The sequence below is a fragment of the Schistosoma mansoni genome, assembly GCF_000237925.1.
Source record: "Schistosoma mansoni, WGS project CABG00000000 data, chromosome 7 unplaced supercontig 0100, strain Puerto Rico, whole genome shotgun sequence".
In the NCBI taxonomy this organism is placed as follows: domain Eukaryota; kingdom Metazoa; phylum Platyhelminthes; class Trematoda; order Strigeidida; family Schistosomatidae; genus Schistosoma; species Schistosoma mansoni.
The window spans coordinates 1,013,545-1,032,157 of record NW_017386020.1 but is presented as its reverse complement, the minus strand read 5'-3'; the positions used below and the strand labels follow the sequence as shown (position 1 = coordinate 1,032,157).

At 37.2% G+C, this 18,613-nt stretch overlaps 2 protein-coding genes across 2 annotated transcripts; one reads left to right on the top strand and one right to left on the bottom strand.

The window, feature by feature from the left end:
* Positions 1–6,745: 6,745 nt before the first annotated feature.
* On the top strand, positions 6,746–10,486 carry Smp_041500 (hypothetical protein). Its single transcript, XM_018791051.1, has 6 exons — positions 6,746–6,904; positions 6,941–6,975; positions 7,009–7,067; positions 7,103–7,236; positions 7,862–7,940; positions 9,654–10,486. Exons 1-6 carry the CDS (start codon positions 6,896–6,898, stop codon positions 9,779–9,781), a joined length of 444 nt encoding a protein of 147 aa, XP_018645758.1. The 5' UTR covers positions 6,746–6,895; the 3' UTR covers positions 9,782–10,486.
* Positions 10,487–10,696: 210 nt separating this feature from the next.
* Smp_041490 (hypothetical protein) lies at positions 10,697–17,137 on the bottom strand. Its single transcript, XM_018791050.1, has 6 exons — positions 16,987–17,137; positions 16,887–16,953; positions 16,721–16,849; positions 16,606–16,682; positions 12,685–12,935; positions 10,697–11,131 (listed from the first exon to the last, which is right to left on the bottom strand). Exons 1-6 carry the CDS (start codon positions 17,107–17,109, stop codon positions 10,774–10,776), a joined length of 1,005 nt encoding a protein of 334 aa, XP_018645757.1. The 5' UTR covers positions 17,110–17,137; the 3' UTR covers positions 10,697–10,773.
* Between the last annotated feature and the right edge of the window lie 1,476 nt (positions 17,138–18,613).

The window sequence follows — 18,613 nt, the reverse complement described above, 5'->3', positions numbered from 1 at the left end:
ACGACCTTAAAAATATATGTGGACACGTAATTTGAAGCAAACTTACATTTACCAAAAGTTAGATTTTGTTATTAAAAGCTAGACATTTGATTGTTTTTTTATCTCGTTTTTTTGTATATAGATCCGGAATTCATTAGTTTGATTACGACAGAACTTCTTTAGTGCGGATATCTGAGAGGGAGAATAAAGGGATGAAATATGAAATGGATACATGTTTATTTTACTACAAACACAAACAGGAATTTAGACTTAACAATGGGGGATTCAGAACCGTGGAACAGATTACGAAATAAGTTAGCAGGTTGAGCTATCCACGCAAAAAAATGGTACTGACATGAGGACCAAATAATCAAGATTTTCAATTACACTAGTATTTGGAATATCAAAAATTTAGTACATAATATATTCAAAACTACTGTTGTAATTAAGTAGCTGTCTGACTTCTTGTTACGTACTTTACTTAATGAGTATGCTTTCGACTTCACGAGGACCAAGCGTTATGTCATGTGAAATAATAGGATAAGAAATTATTTACGATATGGTAAGTAGTGATAGAAAGTGGCAAGCCAATTATATAAACTCGTGGATTTTTCTAGTTTGCACCAACAGAAAAAGAACCATAACTGCCTTGAATTCTAGGTCAAATCTAACGACTTATATAATTTGGGGAGAACCATCGAATTAAAAGCCAAAGATTGTTAAACAAGTGTTGTTCTACCAACTATATAGCTTCAGAGGCTGAGATACTAAAAGGTGCTTTTAGAGTCAGTAGGAAAGATGCCAAGAATAATTGTCTAAAACAATTTAAAGCCAATATCAGCGTAATCCCACTTCAGACATTGAAGCCAACTATGGTTTTTGGAGTGCTAAAAACCGAGACATTTAAATATTTTCTGCAATGAAGGTGATAAAATCTTTGAAAACGTCAAAGATGGAATCAGGCAAGAGGCATAAAGATTGCCATACAAAACAACATGACGCTAATCAATAGAATCGGTGCCAGGACGTTTTAGAAGTTAGAATATCATAGAAATGTATATGGAGCATACACTTATCGAACTTTTATCAGGTTAACAGTTATACACACATTCGGTTGCCTATTTTGACTACATAGAACATGTATAAATGAGAATAATCTTAGTAAACTGTCATTTCATACCATGTAAAGCTGCAGTTCTATTTTGAGTAAGTGTTCCAAATGTTTGAGGAGACATTTATTCTTGGGAAGTTTAATATACTTCCGGTACCACGCCCTATCCCCAAGGGAAGATATCACCTACCACAAAAGCTTTGAACCTGCGGTTGTGACCAAGGTCAAACGATATTCTACTAGTAGTTCAGCGAAATAAAACTTAAGGCCCCCTCGTAGTTCTGCTGAATAGTGCGGTTAACCCTGCCAAACAACTTTGTAGATTGCAATGATAACCCACTCTGTTGTATCCTTTGTATCGCTGCCGGTTGTTAGTCCAAGCCACTTCCCTGGAGTCCTCGATGAAAAAACTTGACGTATTCTTAAGGACTAAGGATAGTGTCTTACTATGATTTACCAACATTCTTTCTTTCCCTCCTTCATCGTCAACACAATTAGGTTCCTGCCTAAAGGTATTGGTGATCCACTGCTACTGGACACGGAAGCCCGTTAAGCGAAAGCTTCTTCTATTCCGTTAACAACCATACGAACCATAAGGATTCTGGGTTCTGTCGCGGGGCTAACTTTACAGCTCAGGTTAGCCGATTTGTATGCTTATGTATTGGAATCGCAAAAGTTATCGGACCTATGTAGTTCAAATATAGAGGTATAAGCAAAGGGTATGTATGTGGTGTCATACAAAGAAAATGTAGGTCTGTTAAATGTCTGTCCTATGACTAATAAAATCAGAGGCCTATCTATCACGTTGAAGACATAATTAAAAAAATTGGTAACAAATACTAGGCTGTTTGACTAAACGGCAAAGTCAAAACTCAAAAAGATCAGGGCACTCGCCGATACTTTTTCATTGTCTCTGTCTACGCTCCTCCCGATTTCATCTAGGACGAAGTAAAAGATGAATTTTATAGGAAGTTATCCAACCTTAAAAAAGCTAGGCACTTTGATGTAGTGATAGTGGCGGCTTAATTTAATTCTCAAGTAAGTAAAGTAAACCAAACTGAAAGGCACTTAGGCAGATCTTATGGTGTTACGGCCCACTGAACAGATAATAGTGACCATCTGTTGCAAGTATGCTCACATAACCATCTATTTCCGGAAATCGCCAACTTTAAACATAAGGCGAAAAATCGTTTGACGTAGCGACCCCCACAATTGACTCATCGATGAACTCAGGTTAATCATATTGCCGTTGTTCATCGTTGGAGGGGCTCGATTGGAGACTGTCGTTCAGTCTAAGACACAAGTTTGAACTCGGATCATGCCGTAATTTGAGCACGTATTTGTCTGTGAGAAATCTACAGCGAGAGACTCATCAGAGTCAAGCTAAATGATAAGAAAGTTAAGTTATTGATTTTGTGATCACAATAGGGAAGTCTGTAGGTGCTGCTTCGATGTTTAATGAATCCAGTGAGGCTGATGTATTCAAGAATTCATCTAAGAGCTCCGCCTACTTGCTCCTCTGTTTTAGACATCTCAGTGATTCGTTAGCCTTTTTATTTCTTGACTTGTCCTTTGGTTTCACTGATTTCACTTCTAGTTTCTTCACTTGATAATATGGTCATCTGATATTTCCTTCCCCTACAACTTTTTCTGTTGTCGTTTCTAGCTCTTACACGTATTTCTGCTTGCCGGTTCTAATGCTTCTCTTCAATTGCATGTTTGCTTCGGTGTATTCGACCTGTGCCTTGACTTTCCTTGCTGTTGTTCGACTGTCGTTAATTGCTGTATTCTTATTCCTCCTTTCTTGAATCTTATCCAGGGTTTCGACAGAGATGCATTCCTTATGATGATGCTTCTTGGGGCATAGAACCTCTTGACGCGTTGAAGTTAATACTTCTTTGATCCATTTCCAGTTCTCGATGGTAGTTTTCTCGTCTTTTAGTAGTTTTCGTAATGCTCGGAACCTGTTTCTTTGAGCTCTCTTTAATTAATCGTATTTGTCAGTATCTTGATGGAAGTAATTTGTAATTCTGTTTCCCCGGTTGTTCAGTGCCTCTTCAGCTTCACTTTTATCTTGGCCACAACTAGGTGGTAGTCTGAATTTCTTCAAAAGTCTGTACTTGTCCTCACATTTTTATGGATCTAAATTTTTTAGTGATACAAATATATTCGATCTAGTTCTCTATTGTGTGGTCAGACGAAATGTACATATATATTAGTGTATTTATGATGGGGGCGTTGAACCACCTACAATCATTTCACTGAGAGCACATACATTTGTAAATTTCTCCCCACTTTCGTCCCTTTCTTCTAGTCCATGTCGTCCCATGATATCTTCATTACCGTTGTTGTCCATTCCGACTTTGTTATTTAGGCCTTCCATCAGGATTGTCAGGTCCTTTCCTGGGCACTTCCATGAGATCGACTGTAGACTTCCATAAAATTAATCTGTATTGTCTTCGTTCCTTATATTGGTAGGTGCACAGATCTGAAAACCAGTCAATTTGACCCACTCCTTCTTTGTTTGGAAGGATGCTTTTATCATGAATTCATGAGATTTCCATCCTACAAGTGCATTTCTTACTTTTTTGGACAACAGTAGAGCAATCTCCTGCGTGTTCAGAGCATTTTGTCCTTAGTGACTGCGACGAAATATAACCTTTCCTGAATCTAATCTTCCTGTCCAGCTTGGATCCAACGGGTTCCGCTTATTCTAAGCACCATCGTATTGTGCCTCCTCATTTCCCTAGCTGTTTGACCGGCCGTCTAGGTCACTCACATTGTCCGGACATTCCATTTACCTATATTAATTGTTATAGGTATTGACACCGTGAATTCCAAAGAATATCAGCATTCACTATGAGGTATCATAATCCTTCGAATGAAAACCCCTCGACTCCCAGAGTGGTTTAAATGGTCGAATGATTCCAAGCTTATTGTTTTTTGACACGGTTGTGTTCTACATTATGTGATTGGTGACCACACGTATTAACCTCCTCCTCTTTCTGGACACGGGGTCAGCAGTAACCCCTTTTATAGCGACGGGCGGATTATGAATCGAAATGTGAACCCCAGAAGGGCTTGAACTATCTGTATAATGGCTAAGCAAACGAAGTTGATAAAGATTTGGTGGAGCATTTCCAACGAAGTTGCGAATCGTTTATATTCATTTCATGTTTGATGATTAAGGAACGTCTAGGTATCCCAGCCACGCTCAGATGTTGAGTATTGAAACAACCCCATTCAGACTATCCTAGTATACAGAGCATGAAGTCATTGTTACACAGATACATATAGTGGCCATTGGTTGATAAGGACATCGAAAGTTCGGCCGAGAAGTGTCCACAGTGTGCTCAAGTCACAAAAATGTCACAGAAAGTACAACCATCCCCATGGATAAGTGCGGGAAAATCATGGTTTCATGTTCATGGTGATTTCACTGGACCAATTAATCATCAACTCATTCAGAAAATGGCTGGAGATTCACTTAATTCCTACGACCTCAATGACATCGGGAATTCGGTCTTTCGGAAACACTAACTGTAGACAATTAACCCCACTTTACTTAGCAAATCATCTCGATCTCCTGCTCCAGGAACGCAGTTATATACGTTCAATCATCACTCTACTATTCCCGATCAAAAGGTCAGGCTGAACGTTTGCTGATTCTTTCAAGCGAGCTCTCATCAAGTCACAAGAAAAGGAATGTGGTTGGTTATCCAGGATTAATTTATAGCATACAGAATAACCGTGAATTCAGTTGCATCAAGCGTGTCTGCCCAGCTGAAAAAACGCTTGAAAGAATCATACTTTATTTACCTTACAAGTGTTGCCTCATGCTCACTATTGGCTGCAATCAAAAATTGCTTAGGGATGATCCAGTATATTGTTAAATTCTGTGAAAAACGCATCTGCACTTGTAAAATTACAGGCGGATAATGTCTACAGCTTTATAATAAACATGAAATGAACTATGCCACCTGGAGTTATCCGTTTGCACTGGTTGACGTATATGTGCCTTTGGAGACAGGAGGTTGGCCTGAATAAGGACGTAACTCATTTTCAATTAATTTCCCTACGAATGGCCTTAGATACACGGGAAGGAAACATTATTATCTTGGCGTGTCCGTGTTATGCTAACTGACAAATACTTCAGAACACCTTCTATATGGTTCAATCTCTTGTTCATTTCCAAAGCAATATCTAATTAGAACTTCATCTGAATACAACTCTGCCACCCCACACTCTGATGTAACAAACTGACTCTTTCATATCGAGAGCAACCAGCTCACTAATACTTCTTTACACACTGTTAGCGATTCTAGAATATGCGTTATTTACGGAACTGACGATGGTTTCTCTGTTAAATGTATCCTTTAGACATTTAACCGCATTATCTAATTAGGGCATATGTCTCAATGAAGGTGCTAAATTTTCCTTCTCTTCACCAAATAATCGTCTGCTAAACGGACCACATACCATAAATTTTATGGAACACGGATGGCTTTGAACCATATTGAAGGACTTTATAGTATGCTCGCCACAACTTAAGGCTACTCGGAACATAAATTGATAACTAAGATACTTGAACTTAAATTGTTGCACACAAATATCCTAATGGTTTTTTAACATGTCCTACATCTCGTGAGTCTTCTTAACACTGATTGTGGATTTATGAGCAACAAATAAATGTCTCCAGAGTTGACTATGATTTCTTCTACTTTGTTGGTGAATGTACTGAGTATTCGTCATCTGAACATACGAAGATTATACTTCGCTTGATCGTTTGACACCATTCAGGTCATGCTAGGCCTAAACTGAAGAAATCTTGGTGGAGCAATCGAATTAGAGACAGTATTACAACTAGTCTGTGTAAGCTCATGATTGGGGCTTGGAAGTTAATTCCAGGAAGAGTGTGTTCATGCACATCGGGCACGATATTAGTTACCACTATACGATTAATGGTACATCTCTTCCATGCGTTCAAGAGCACAAAGACTACCACTACGCACCGCAATGCGGTTGCTTCCAAAGGTTATCGTGCGCTGTGGTCACTTCGCCAAGCCTTTAAATGCTTCCACGAGGATATGTTTCGAATTTTATATCCCACCTATGTAAGGCCACACTTAGAATACTGTGTCCAAGAAGCTAGCCCATGTCTGACAAAGGATACTAAATCACTTGAGTGTGTCCAGCGTGTGTGGACAAAATTAGTGAAGGGTCTTTCTAAACTCCCTAACGACGAGCGTTTGAAACGTCTAAACCTTTTCCCCTTACCTTATCGTAGGACACGAAGTGACCTTATACTGGCATTTCGTATCTAATTATGATTTGGTGTTAATATGTCTTATCTTTTTGCTCCCTCCAGCACTAATATTCTCCGCGGTCATAGAAAGTAGGTTTACAAACCGCGATCTAATAAACTGACGGTAGGGTCTCGTTTTTCTTACCGAGTGGTCAATGACTGGAACGCATTATCCAAACAAGTGGTATCAGCTCCATCAGTGAACATTTTCAAGGAGAATCTGGACCTTCACTGGAAGGCAATCAATCAGGAATAACACAGGTTTATCAACCTACTATCCTTATTACTGAAGACTGAAGGTGGTAAGTTATCTTTTGCTGTACTATATCAGTTATATTCAATAGCGCGAAACATAGGGCGTACGATACGTCCGGCGGGCAGGTTTGAAAACGCACTGACTTATTTACCTTGCCGTCCCAGGGTCTATGAAGTTCTAGACATAACCAGCCTGCAGTACCTGTCACCCTTGAAAACAACCGGAATTGGTTTTAACGTCACTGATGTCTGAGGTCAGTTAACAACTCTCTTCTAACCTAATTCAATAGTCTGCTTGTGACTATCTTAAGAGATTCCTGTCTGAGTGAGTTTTTTGTTCATTTGATCATACGAATAGAGTTGATGGGATCCTCGGTATATTTGTTGCAGATAAAGACGGAGTCGTCGTCGCAAGTGGTAAACTTAATTTTATCATCAATGTTATGTCCTAGCCACAATGGATGATATGCCTGACCAAGCGCGTTCACCATATGTAACTGCTGCTTTTATCGTATCATTACAACAAGTAAACAAACTAGATCTTGGAGATTTAGAGTGGATGATCACTAGTTATCAAGAGATGGTGGTATGTCTATTAGCAAGAGCTTTGTTATTCAGTTAGACAGTTTGACGGCCTACATGCTAGGCTTTATACAATGCGTATGGGTGTCTCCAGCAAATGCGTTGCGTCAGCCTAATGCATATTTATATCTTGTCGAAATGTGCATATATAGTTTGGTTCACGGGAAGTATGGTACAACTGGGAATCATGGGACAGCATGTGCCACACAAAATCGGTGTATTTGTTGGGGTCGAGCTACTGCTTAGGAGCCCAAGCTTATGAATATCTTTAAAAAGATAGTTGTTGTATCTAAGTAAATTCCAAATTATTTGACTCTAAGTCTTGTCGTATAACGACTATGCTGCCCACCTGCTCAAATCAAGTGAAGTAAGATCCATAATCAGAGGCGTTATTTTATCAGTAAGGGATGATCACTGATAACATACTAAAGGTTTATTAGCTAGACTACTCAGCCACTCTATCTCCGAAGTATACATTCATTGCTAGACATTAGTTAACGATAGTGCGTACCAGCGTTTTGTCCATTGCACTCTGAGAAATAACATTTTTCATAATAAATAATACTGAAATGTTGGTAGTCGCAAATATCTAGTTTGCTAGTACATAATCAATACTCCCTGACTTTTAGGTCTGCCAATTTCATTTCACATGCCAATCGGCTTTGCCATTATTTCTGACGGTTGTTGGCTCCAGTGAATGCAATATAGGTGAGTTTATAATAAAGTAAAATGGTGTTTAATGTCTATTTAACGAGCTATATGAAGAAACATTGGCATTTAATAACATCAAGGTTAAAAAAAAACACATAAAAGGAGTGGCTTAGAATCATTAACAATATAACGGATATATCGATTCTTCCTCTAGATCTTGAAAACAGCATTACTACATACGAAGAGAGTTTTATACATTTGCATCGTCTTGATCAAGTTTGAACCATGGCATAGATTGTCCGCAAACACTGATAAATTATATCACGTGTGCCCCCACCAAAAAACGTTATAGCCTACACAGTTCACACGTTCAACGTAGTAAGTCTCGATCCGTTTACCTTTCTCATCTCATGCAACTTAAACCCTTACCAGTAAACAGAAACAGATTGAGTTAGCATATTCCAGCCGTTATGAAATTCCATGTACTCATCCATTGCACTACTTTTTTCTGTATAACTCTACACATGATACCAGGTAGGTGCACTTAATAATCCCATTACATCAGGGAATACCTCGAATGATGGTAACTATGCTAAAAGGTTATACCTCGCATGATTCCTTATTAGGTTGTCACCTATTTATTTGTTGTTTAAACACGAAAGCATTAGTACAAGGGGGCACCAAATACATATGCGTCACACAACAACGAGGCCAGTAGTAGTTCTCGTTGATTTGTATTAGGGCTGTGATACGGTCTGGATACTCAAACTGAAGCAGGTGGTTTCTTTAAGAGGTCAAGCCCATAACCTAGAAGCTAAAGATCTAATAAACAAGAGTTGAACATCAGGAGATGCAGCCCCACGGTACCTGGCGACTAACAGTCGGTCCATGCGCCATTTGCTCTTTTGGGAACCTGAAGTCCAAGTTCATATTGATTCGGAGTCAGGGTTTACTAACTCAACTAGGTAGACCCTATGTGTTCACCAACCCGGTTAAATCGCCGGACATTCGCTTTCCGTTCTCTCAACTTCGTAAACAACACTCCCACAGCGAGAAGGCAGTGAGTGGAACTCCCGTAGCAGTGGCTGTATACGCGTGGCCATGTGAGAGCATCTCCATAGGGGAAGCTGGCCCCCCACTCTTGACCGTACCCGGGCGTTTGGGGACCTTTAGAAGGTTACTTATGGTCTACAAACTACGGACTTTTTATCTTTTTTGTGCTAGTTACTGAAGCGATCTAAGCGTAAACATGAATCTGTTGCTATTAAACGGCTTATCGATAACTAAAAGTACAATTTAATGCTTTTTGATGTAACTAAAAGGTGGCAAGGATGAAAATAAGATGTTTGTTTACCTATATTTCTTGGGATATTGGTAGTAATCGGTTAGCATAAAGACTTCGTCTTCGTACTTAAGCTAAGCTGAGTAAATAAGTTTAGTTTTAGACCTACTATGTCAGGATCTACAACCTACACCATGGGGTTCATGTTAGACGGATGATGGTCTAAACACAACGCGACATCAGTTTGTTACTTGAGTTATATTCACATAAATACTATTACAAAAGTTTTAACAGTGTCTTAAAGCTTCACAATTCTCGCCCAAAGACTATGTTTTAAGATATTTGAATACAGTTGAGAAACAACTATGTCTAGTTTACGTATAATAAATGATCGTATAAAGCTCTTTATGATTGTGGACATAATCTTATTTGTGCAACAACTTTTCACCTAACCACATTCGTATTTCACTTATTGTCTATTATTTCAGGAGCCATAATCGCACTTGAACCATCTATTCGTCCGTTATTAAATCGTTTAGCCCCAGAAGCATCATCAAGAATACAGAATGAGGCTATGCTAAATCGTACCACAAATGGTCCTTATTTTCGAGTATAATACTTATTACAATTTGGAACCGATTTTTGCAATCATTTAATTTATCTTGTATATTGATCAGAAACAGTATATAATAATCTCATTAAAATCTACGAATTTTATTTGTCTCAGTAATTTTTCGATGTAATATTTCGCATGCGTGTGTTAAGTTATCCCAGACTACATGATTTGTAGTAAAGGTTTGGAAAATAAACAACCGACCAATCGTATTTGCAATTGATAACCATAAGCAGTTTAGCTCACACTCTAGAATGATACTAAGTAGGTTATATCACGGGTTTATTATAATTTTGTGTATATAAGCTTACACTCAACCCTAATATCGAATAGACAAGAGTTGGAGTGAACACTCGATATCGATAAGGACGCTTGGAAAATACACCGTAAAGTGTGTGTGAGATTCATTTCAAAGAACACACTTAGTCGTAAACGTATGTCTATTGAAGTAGTGGGTTGATAAAATATCGTGGATGGTAGATCCTCAGAAATCACTTGGTAAATATCTTATTTCTGTTAATTTATTTTTGAAATTTGAATTTATTTTTTTCGCACCAAAGGCACCCATTTTCACCTTCACGTCGCATTTACCAGACTGGCTTGTTGTCTTTTTTTAATATGATATCTTGCAACTTATCTTAAGGACATTTTTATGCTGTGCATATACGTTTGAATTGCGTTTGTGAAATACATTTCCCTCTTCTGAACCTGGACTTCTCTCTGGTTAGCGGGACTGAGACGCATCGAATTAGTTAATTTATTTGGTCGTTGTGTCACTGAGTCTTCGTTACATTCGCAGATTAGGGAAACCCGTAATCTCTTCGAACATAGCATAAGATAAATAACTTGATACAGAATCGCTAGACTAGACTTAAGAAGTAGTCGACGCTCATTCTTGTCAAGAGACAAGGCATTTATCGTGGTATTAAAAAAGTATCGTATCGGTAGTCAAATATACTGAATAATTGAAAAATAAAACAATATTATCATTCGCGTCATCTATGGACAGGCATTACTTGGCGTATATTCATATTTATACGAGTAGTCCTAATGTATGTTAGACACTCTTGGCAATGTATACAAACACCCTCATTATGATCTTCCTTTAAAATTTTGTCACAAACGTTATGACTAACACGAAGAGCTCCTTTTGAGACAACCTCGGTATCATCATCAAAGAAAATTACTGGGACTGCATGACGAGCCAGACGACTTTTACCAGCCATTATTACTACATCACCATGATGAAGGTAAATTGGCAATACGTGGTCAAAACTCCCATGCAATGGAGCGTCGAATTCATGCTTGATAGCTTCTGATGTTTCTAGTAAGAATAATGCAGTGGGTCCAAAGCTGAAAAAGGTAACAATAAAAGTGATTACTCTTTAAAAGACAGGTGTTTACAGAAGCAATCGTTCAGGTAGTTTCGTCAGTATTTAACTCACGATTATATAAATGGATACCCCAGAAACTCTATACCGCACTTAATTTTTAGATAAGTGCTTTAACTGAATGAAAATGTTGTCAATCATGACGATAGGGTCCTTTTAATGGCAGTTTTATCCAATACCATGAGGGGTCTCATTTTATGTAACTGACTCGATAAACAAAGAACCAGCGGTAAAAAGTATCAGCTCATATTGGAGAATAAGTTATAGAGAGATTGAACGGAATAAAAAATTATTTTGAAACTATACTATCCCGGAATAATAGTGTGTCAATAGGTTTTTGGGATGTACAGAGTTTTTTTCCGTAGTCCTGTTAATTAAATTTGTATTCAATTCCTACAACAGTCTAACAAATTTGGCATCCTAAGAATTAGCAAGTCGCCTAACTTTCTTAAGAATTACGAAGACTGAATGGGTCTAGTAGTTTCCTAATTCCCCGAAACTAGAGATATGTACTGTTTAATACACGGTTAGTGGTCTAAAGGTAACATAAAGCCGGAACTTTCACTGTTCTATCTTTGTCAGGACTCTAGGTACGCACTGCTGAGTTCCTTGCTAGGATAAAACAGTTATTCAGCACTTCTTGGTTGTCTAGCTAAAGTTAGTTCGTTATGTAAACTAATTTTGAAAAATCAAATGTATTGTCAAGTTATTCAAGAACAGGTGTACTGTTGACAGCTGATTAACATTTTCAGTAAAAAGTTATGATGGTCTACGATACAAGGTGAGATTCACACAAGACGAAAAAGTGAGAGATATAACGAAACCTAATAGAGTCGTTAGTGCGATGAATTTGAAACAAAGCCGACTGCGAATTTCCTTTTGGTGCTGTCAGTGTTTAGTTGTTAGCCTAATATATTCGCGTTTTGGTTAGCAGGATAGTTGGAACCGATTCAGTTAAAGTCGGATGTCTGTAGTATGAAAGACGTTTCAATTTGCTCAAGTATTAGAAAATGTTAACATTACTAGGGGAAACCATACAAATTATGCATGAACATTGGACTTTTTCCATTATCAAACGATGATTTCAACACAACTATTATTAGTGTGCACCGAAGATATATGATTTCAATTTTGGAAAAATTATATCACCAAATTGACAGAGCTGCTGTGGGGAAGGAGCTTTTCGAGCCTAATCTTGGCAGATATATTTCTGGCCAACTTAAAGTAGAGAACGGTGACTTCGACTATTAATAAGGCAGCTTTGTATGTTAGGTGTGTTGATGGCACATTTATTACTTCCGATAGCTACAAATATGCTTTTAATATGCTGAGTTTTCGCAATCATGAACACAAAAATGTACGTTTTACAATGGAGCATGACAATATGCTACATTTTCTGGATTTCGAAACATGTGTTTCTGGCAAACTAAGGGGGGAAATAGTTAAATAGCACTCTAAATACACTTGTTCAATCTAAAATTGGCAGGCATACTGAAGTACCTCTTTTACACTTACCTGATTGACACCAAAGGAGCTTCTTTATCTACTTCCGCATCATCAGAATGGAAGCCCATAGTTGTTTTTGTTCGATAATAGTTCACAATCGACGCTTCTGGAGTGTAATTTTGGCACTGTTCTAACAGGCGAGATGAATTACTTGAAGAAATTTCCCTTCCCTCAATTAAATGCTTAAGGAAGTTGATAATGTTTACTGTAGTCCCATACAGCAACGATGGAAATTCACCAACTTTAGATTCATTATAAACCTGAACATCGCAATGGAGAAATTTTTAGCTAGTATAAAATACTGATGTCAAGATTCTAACCAATTCAAATTCCATGTTGGACAGTAAACTCTAAATATGAGAGAGTCAACTGTTTACGCGACAATAATTAATATGATAATGTAATGAAGTTGTTTTAAGAGTATATTTGAAAACACAGAACGAAACTATGTTTCTAAAAATGTTTCTGTTATTTATGAATGACCATTTTTGATATGAATTTATTTAAATCTAAAGAACATCAGGTCCCCAATGTAGCTGTTTTACCGAGTACAGGTTTGTATATTAGGCTTTACTTTATACGGCTTGTGTGAGTTTGCTGTGATTTAATTGACTCATTAACCAGGCACCTGGGTATGAGTCACACTCTGAGTGTGAGGGATAATTATACTATCCGGTCACCCATGTCAAAGTATGTGAAGCGAAGATCGAGTATGGAACTTAGTGGTTGAGAAACAAATGTCTTAGCCACTACGTTATCGTTTCTAAAAATTCCGCAACATCCAGTGTATCCCTGGTCAGTCACCTGGGGGAGTTTTTATTTTATTTCATTTAAACACAGACATATTGATACAAAAGGGCACCAGATACATATGCTCCACACAGCTGTGGGAATGCTAACCGTATATTGATTAGCTGAAGTGACAGCATGGAAAACATATTTATTTTCTGGACGTGACATGCTTATCAACTCATCGGTTTCTCCTACAATCCTTCGTTTTATTCTCTCATTTATTATAGAAATTTTTATTTATGAATGTAGAGGATAGATAGAAATGTTGTCCACAGCTAGGATGCAGAACATTTGGCTTTAAACCTTTTCATTACAAAACAACTTGATTGACCCAGACACCATAATAACAGGTTTTTTTCCAATAAATGAAACAGGGGAAGTTACATAATACAAACGGTTTGTATTGTTTTAATGAAGAAACAATTAAAGCGTTACAGCAGTAGTGTAACTGGGTCTTTTTCTGATCTAATTTTAGTAACATCTGCAATGATTAAGTTGCGAAGACCCAAGGGCCCTCTCAACCTTATCTCTGGAGACATGGTGAGTTGGAAAATGCTAATAGAACCATCTTTGTTTCATGGTGTTATCACAAAAATGAACTACTTTTAATCAGTCGTAATCAACCAGACATAATCACTTTTATATTTTTCCGCAATAATTTTATGTAGTTGGTTGCCTGGAGCTTTCATTGTACTACATTTTTATACGGTAAATATAAATGAATTTATATTCACGAAGGCCCACGAAAATCTTTAGAAAAATGACAGGAATATATAGGTATATTTTACATCTCAAACTGAGCTGTAAAATACTAGTATTGGCTAATTGGATATTTAATTTAGAAGACAAATTTCAGGAAGTTTAAAACATTACTTCACAACCTGAAACCATTCACATCATTTTAAAAAAGACAGTAAAAATACAGAACTTAACAGAATGAGTTGCCTGAAGTAATTGATACTATAGACAAGCTGGACTACATAAAGATCTTTGGTAGTATTGGGATTCCATTGAAAAATATGTTGTATAACAGAAGACAAAGTAGACGGAGTCGGGGATAACCAAACAAAAATAAACAAAGGATAGTTTTGAAGATTGTCACAACAATCTATGATTTAGTATAATATGATGCCAGTTCAAGATGTCACATTTATAAAAAGTGTTATGTCCCGGTAACAATAATGAATGGTAACTTTGGGATCTATTTATGAACAAATATTATGCATATATTTTTATCGCATAATTGCTGAATAACTAAATTATTCATACTCATGTTCCTTTTATCATGAGCTTTATTTTGAACTATAAACTATTGTTATACGATTTACCATTCTTGAGTTATCCCCAGTCTATTAATTACCACATTCACAGCCACATTTGGCTGAATCTTGTACAAATGTTATTTCCTATTTTATTGGTATGATGCGGTCTGTCTGTTTGATATATAAACTTAGAGTGTTTGAAATACAATGAATCATACCGCATAGGTTGTTCTGGACTTAACTGGCTGGGCTAGGCAGAAGCAGGGTCGATAAGCACTCTAGACTGCTCGTATGGTTTTCGTGTGTCACTGTTCCAATCGATAATTCGCTGCCCTCTGATTGATGGTCTTATCACGTCATACGTTAACAAGGCGTCCACTTGACCACAAGTTAAAAACAAACAAACAGAAGAGTAACGCCACTATGTAAGAAGATCCAGATTATAAACATGAAATAGGCCAACAGTCAACGGCTTCGTACTTAAAATTAGACTAACTCATTCACTACGTACTTGAGTATGATCCACAGTCAAAGTATGATAGCTAATGATACTATCCGATTGTTCAAACAGTGGAAGGTGGGGTGGAGTTTTAACCTGGGACTGTGTGGTTGAGATTTGAACGTTTTAGCCACTAGACTACCATTTGACAGCATTTTACTTGGCTCGAAATTCGTCTACACAGAGTGAAGTTATTATTTATTTATTTAAAACGTTTTGGTACAAAAATGTACCGAGAAAACGCACTACAAATTGACCTTACAAAGAAATAGAGGGATTAGGAGTGCAATAAATGAAAAAGAACAGCATTTGGTATATTGTTTAATTGAGATTACGGTTAAGAAATACTTTTTCCAGATGAGGGAGTTCACCTCAGTCTTATGAAAAACGTGGCAAAACTGTAACACGGTGGCCACTGGTACCTATTCTGGGTCATGTTTGCTTATGCCTTAAGCAAAGGAGTTACACAACCTCTAATAACTAGACCGTGAAGTTATCATGGACCAACAGGAGCTTGTCCAATGCAATTATCTTTCATATTATGGCACCGTGTCATAAGCAGACAACCCCTAGGCTTTTTTCGTTTACCCCCAGCGTTCGGAAATGACGCGTGATGTGGGAGCTTTAGAGAAGACACTCATGTAACATGACAAAGTCATCGAAGTCAATGTTTGAATATCAGACCTTTTACAGGTAGACTAAAATCACAACAGCCCTTAGGATAGTCTAGGTTGGTATATTTAACTATGACCTTTTCACTAATAAGCTACCACCGGCACTAATAAAACTATCCAAATATGAATTTTCAATTATTTTTAACAGTTCATCACAAAGAGTAAGTGGGGGCACATGCTTCTGATAGTTTGCAAAATTTTTTGCACTTAGGAATTATAAAGCATATACCATACCTGCCGATACTGATTGCCGATTGACTAAGTACCGACTGTATAACTAGTATATTATTGTACAGTGAGACAATGTTAGCTGTGTACACAAGGTCCAAAAGTCTTTCTTCAGGTGACAGGTCTACACCAACACCACTGCGTAATTCCCTAAGAGTTATCTTCAGAATATTGTCGATAGCAAAGTTGAAAAGGGGTGGTGCGATCTACCAACCCACCCTATATTAAATGTCAGATTAAAATAATATGGTGAGTTGGCTGGATGTGTTTACTGTCTGTGGTGTTTGGATATAAAGGCCCCAAGATGTCATTAAACTTCTTATGGACTTTCTGCTTCAGCAGACAATCTCAGAGAACAGTCCAATTCAACGAATTAAAGACTAAACAATAAATACCGTAATCATCTAACACTGTTTAGTATGTAAAAGCCGTATCTATCTTAAACAGATATGACAATGACAAAACAAAAACTTACTCTTTCGCTCCACTGATAGTGATAACCTAAAGTTATCCAACGGAGTTTAGAATACCATGGATCAGTACAGGCAATCCCTATCGCATAAGTTAGCTTGTGAAAATGAATAACATACGACTATTAGGAGGCACATTTGTGCCTAAATTACATTGAGCCGTCGGTGAGTGACACCATTCTGTCAGAGCAGCAAGCCATAAATCTTCAATTTCAATTGGACTGAAGAAATTTTTTAATATGAAAAAATCTGGTTAATTAGATAAATGCACATGGTATAAAACTACCTTCAGTTGGTATAGTATGCACTGAACAATCTGAATGCGAATTCAATAATTTAGTGAATACTGTTTTCTGTCACTGAGAATGATTCGACTAGCTGAATACCTTGAAAATTGAGTCAGTATATCTTCGTATTTGTTCGCGCACAACATGTGTATAGTTTAAGTGTTTGTAAAATTTGAAGACATCCTTTAGATAGGTATTTTGGTCTTCGTCAAAATATGCCATATAAAAAATAACTTAAACAGGATTCAGAAAGCGATCTAATAAAATATTGGTGAGATAAATAGACATATTAAATAAAGATAACGAAAACTAAAGTCAGCACATGGTATGTTAGACTCAACAAATCTATTAGTTCTGAATAAAAAAATTATGGTGTGGAATTTGTGCAGAAACGATGCTTACACACATAGCATTCAGGTCCCACTCCGTTATGGATTAGGATTTTATTATCTTAAATGGAAGATGTTTGGGGAACGTCAGATAAATGGATGAAATAGTGATCGATTGTAATATGCAGTGATACAGTATGACTGGGTAACAACTGATTGTGAAGACAGCTTATCTCCAAAATAAGCTGCTATTAGAAAACAAGGCAGTTACCCAGTAGATTTCTTCAGTAAGATAACAGGCTTACTTACAGAACATTAACACAAAGATTAACAGGATATATATCGTAAACAACTGAACGATATCAATTTTATGGTTTTCTCGCTCCTCAGGGAACGAAGAGCAAACTGTTAGGCTTAGTTTTTATCCCATTATATAAATAAGATACCATCTGAAAGGTAGTAAACAGAAATCCCTTCGTTAGTGTTACGGAAACCACTTAAGAGATTGGAAGTGATACCTTAAAACAGACTGAGCACGCGTTGGACTTTCCAGAACGATAAAAATAGAATATTTGTGATTTTACAGTGAGTGAAAATGAATTTCCATTATTTCGAAGAGTTTTCTGATGACATAAGATGTTTGGTTTGTCTTCTTTTGTCATTTCATCCTTTGGTTTACATAGGATGTGTCAACTGCGAAAAGCAAAAAGCAGACACCCTCTTCGTCTTCGCCTGCATAAACATCAATTAACGGTCAAATGTCATGACATGTCTTCACTTTTATCAATGCACGTGGACAACTGTGGACACACATTTACGGGGAAAATGTGGATATTTTGGATAGAGGCAATTCCAAAAACACCAAAGAATTTTTAGAAGCTTAGCCCTCAGGTCAATCAGCAATAAATAAGCACATTGAAATCAATCCAATATATCAACCGATCAGGAAAATTATGCACAAACATAGGAACAAAGATCAAACCAATGGGAGATACAGCCAAAACAAAGAAGTAAACAATGACAGATTTAAGGTTAACAAGAAGCAATCAACATCGAGGTGTACAGGACAAGTTGTGAACCACATGTGGAGAAATTCGAATACTACTTCTACCTTAAATTTGTGCTGATGTCATTCGAAAGAACGATGAAAAATCCACGAACAAACCACGATCAAAAAAGTACCAAACTATACAATAATTATGTACTAACTTAGAAGCAGTTAGTATTAGTCACTAAACCATGTGATAGTGGGTTCTCAAGTCTAATAGGATAGGACAGAATACGAGGAGCAGTGAAGATGATCCACGATCCATGTTCCAACGTTGACCTACGAACCTCTGTTGTGAATGATTTATGATGGCTGACATCTTAAAACTAGTTAAATTACGTTCAATTCA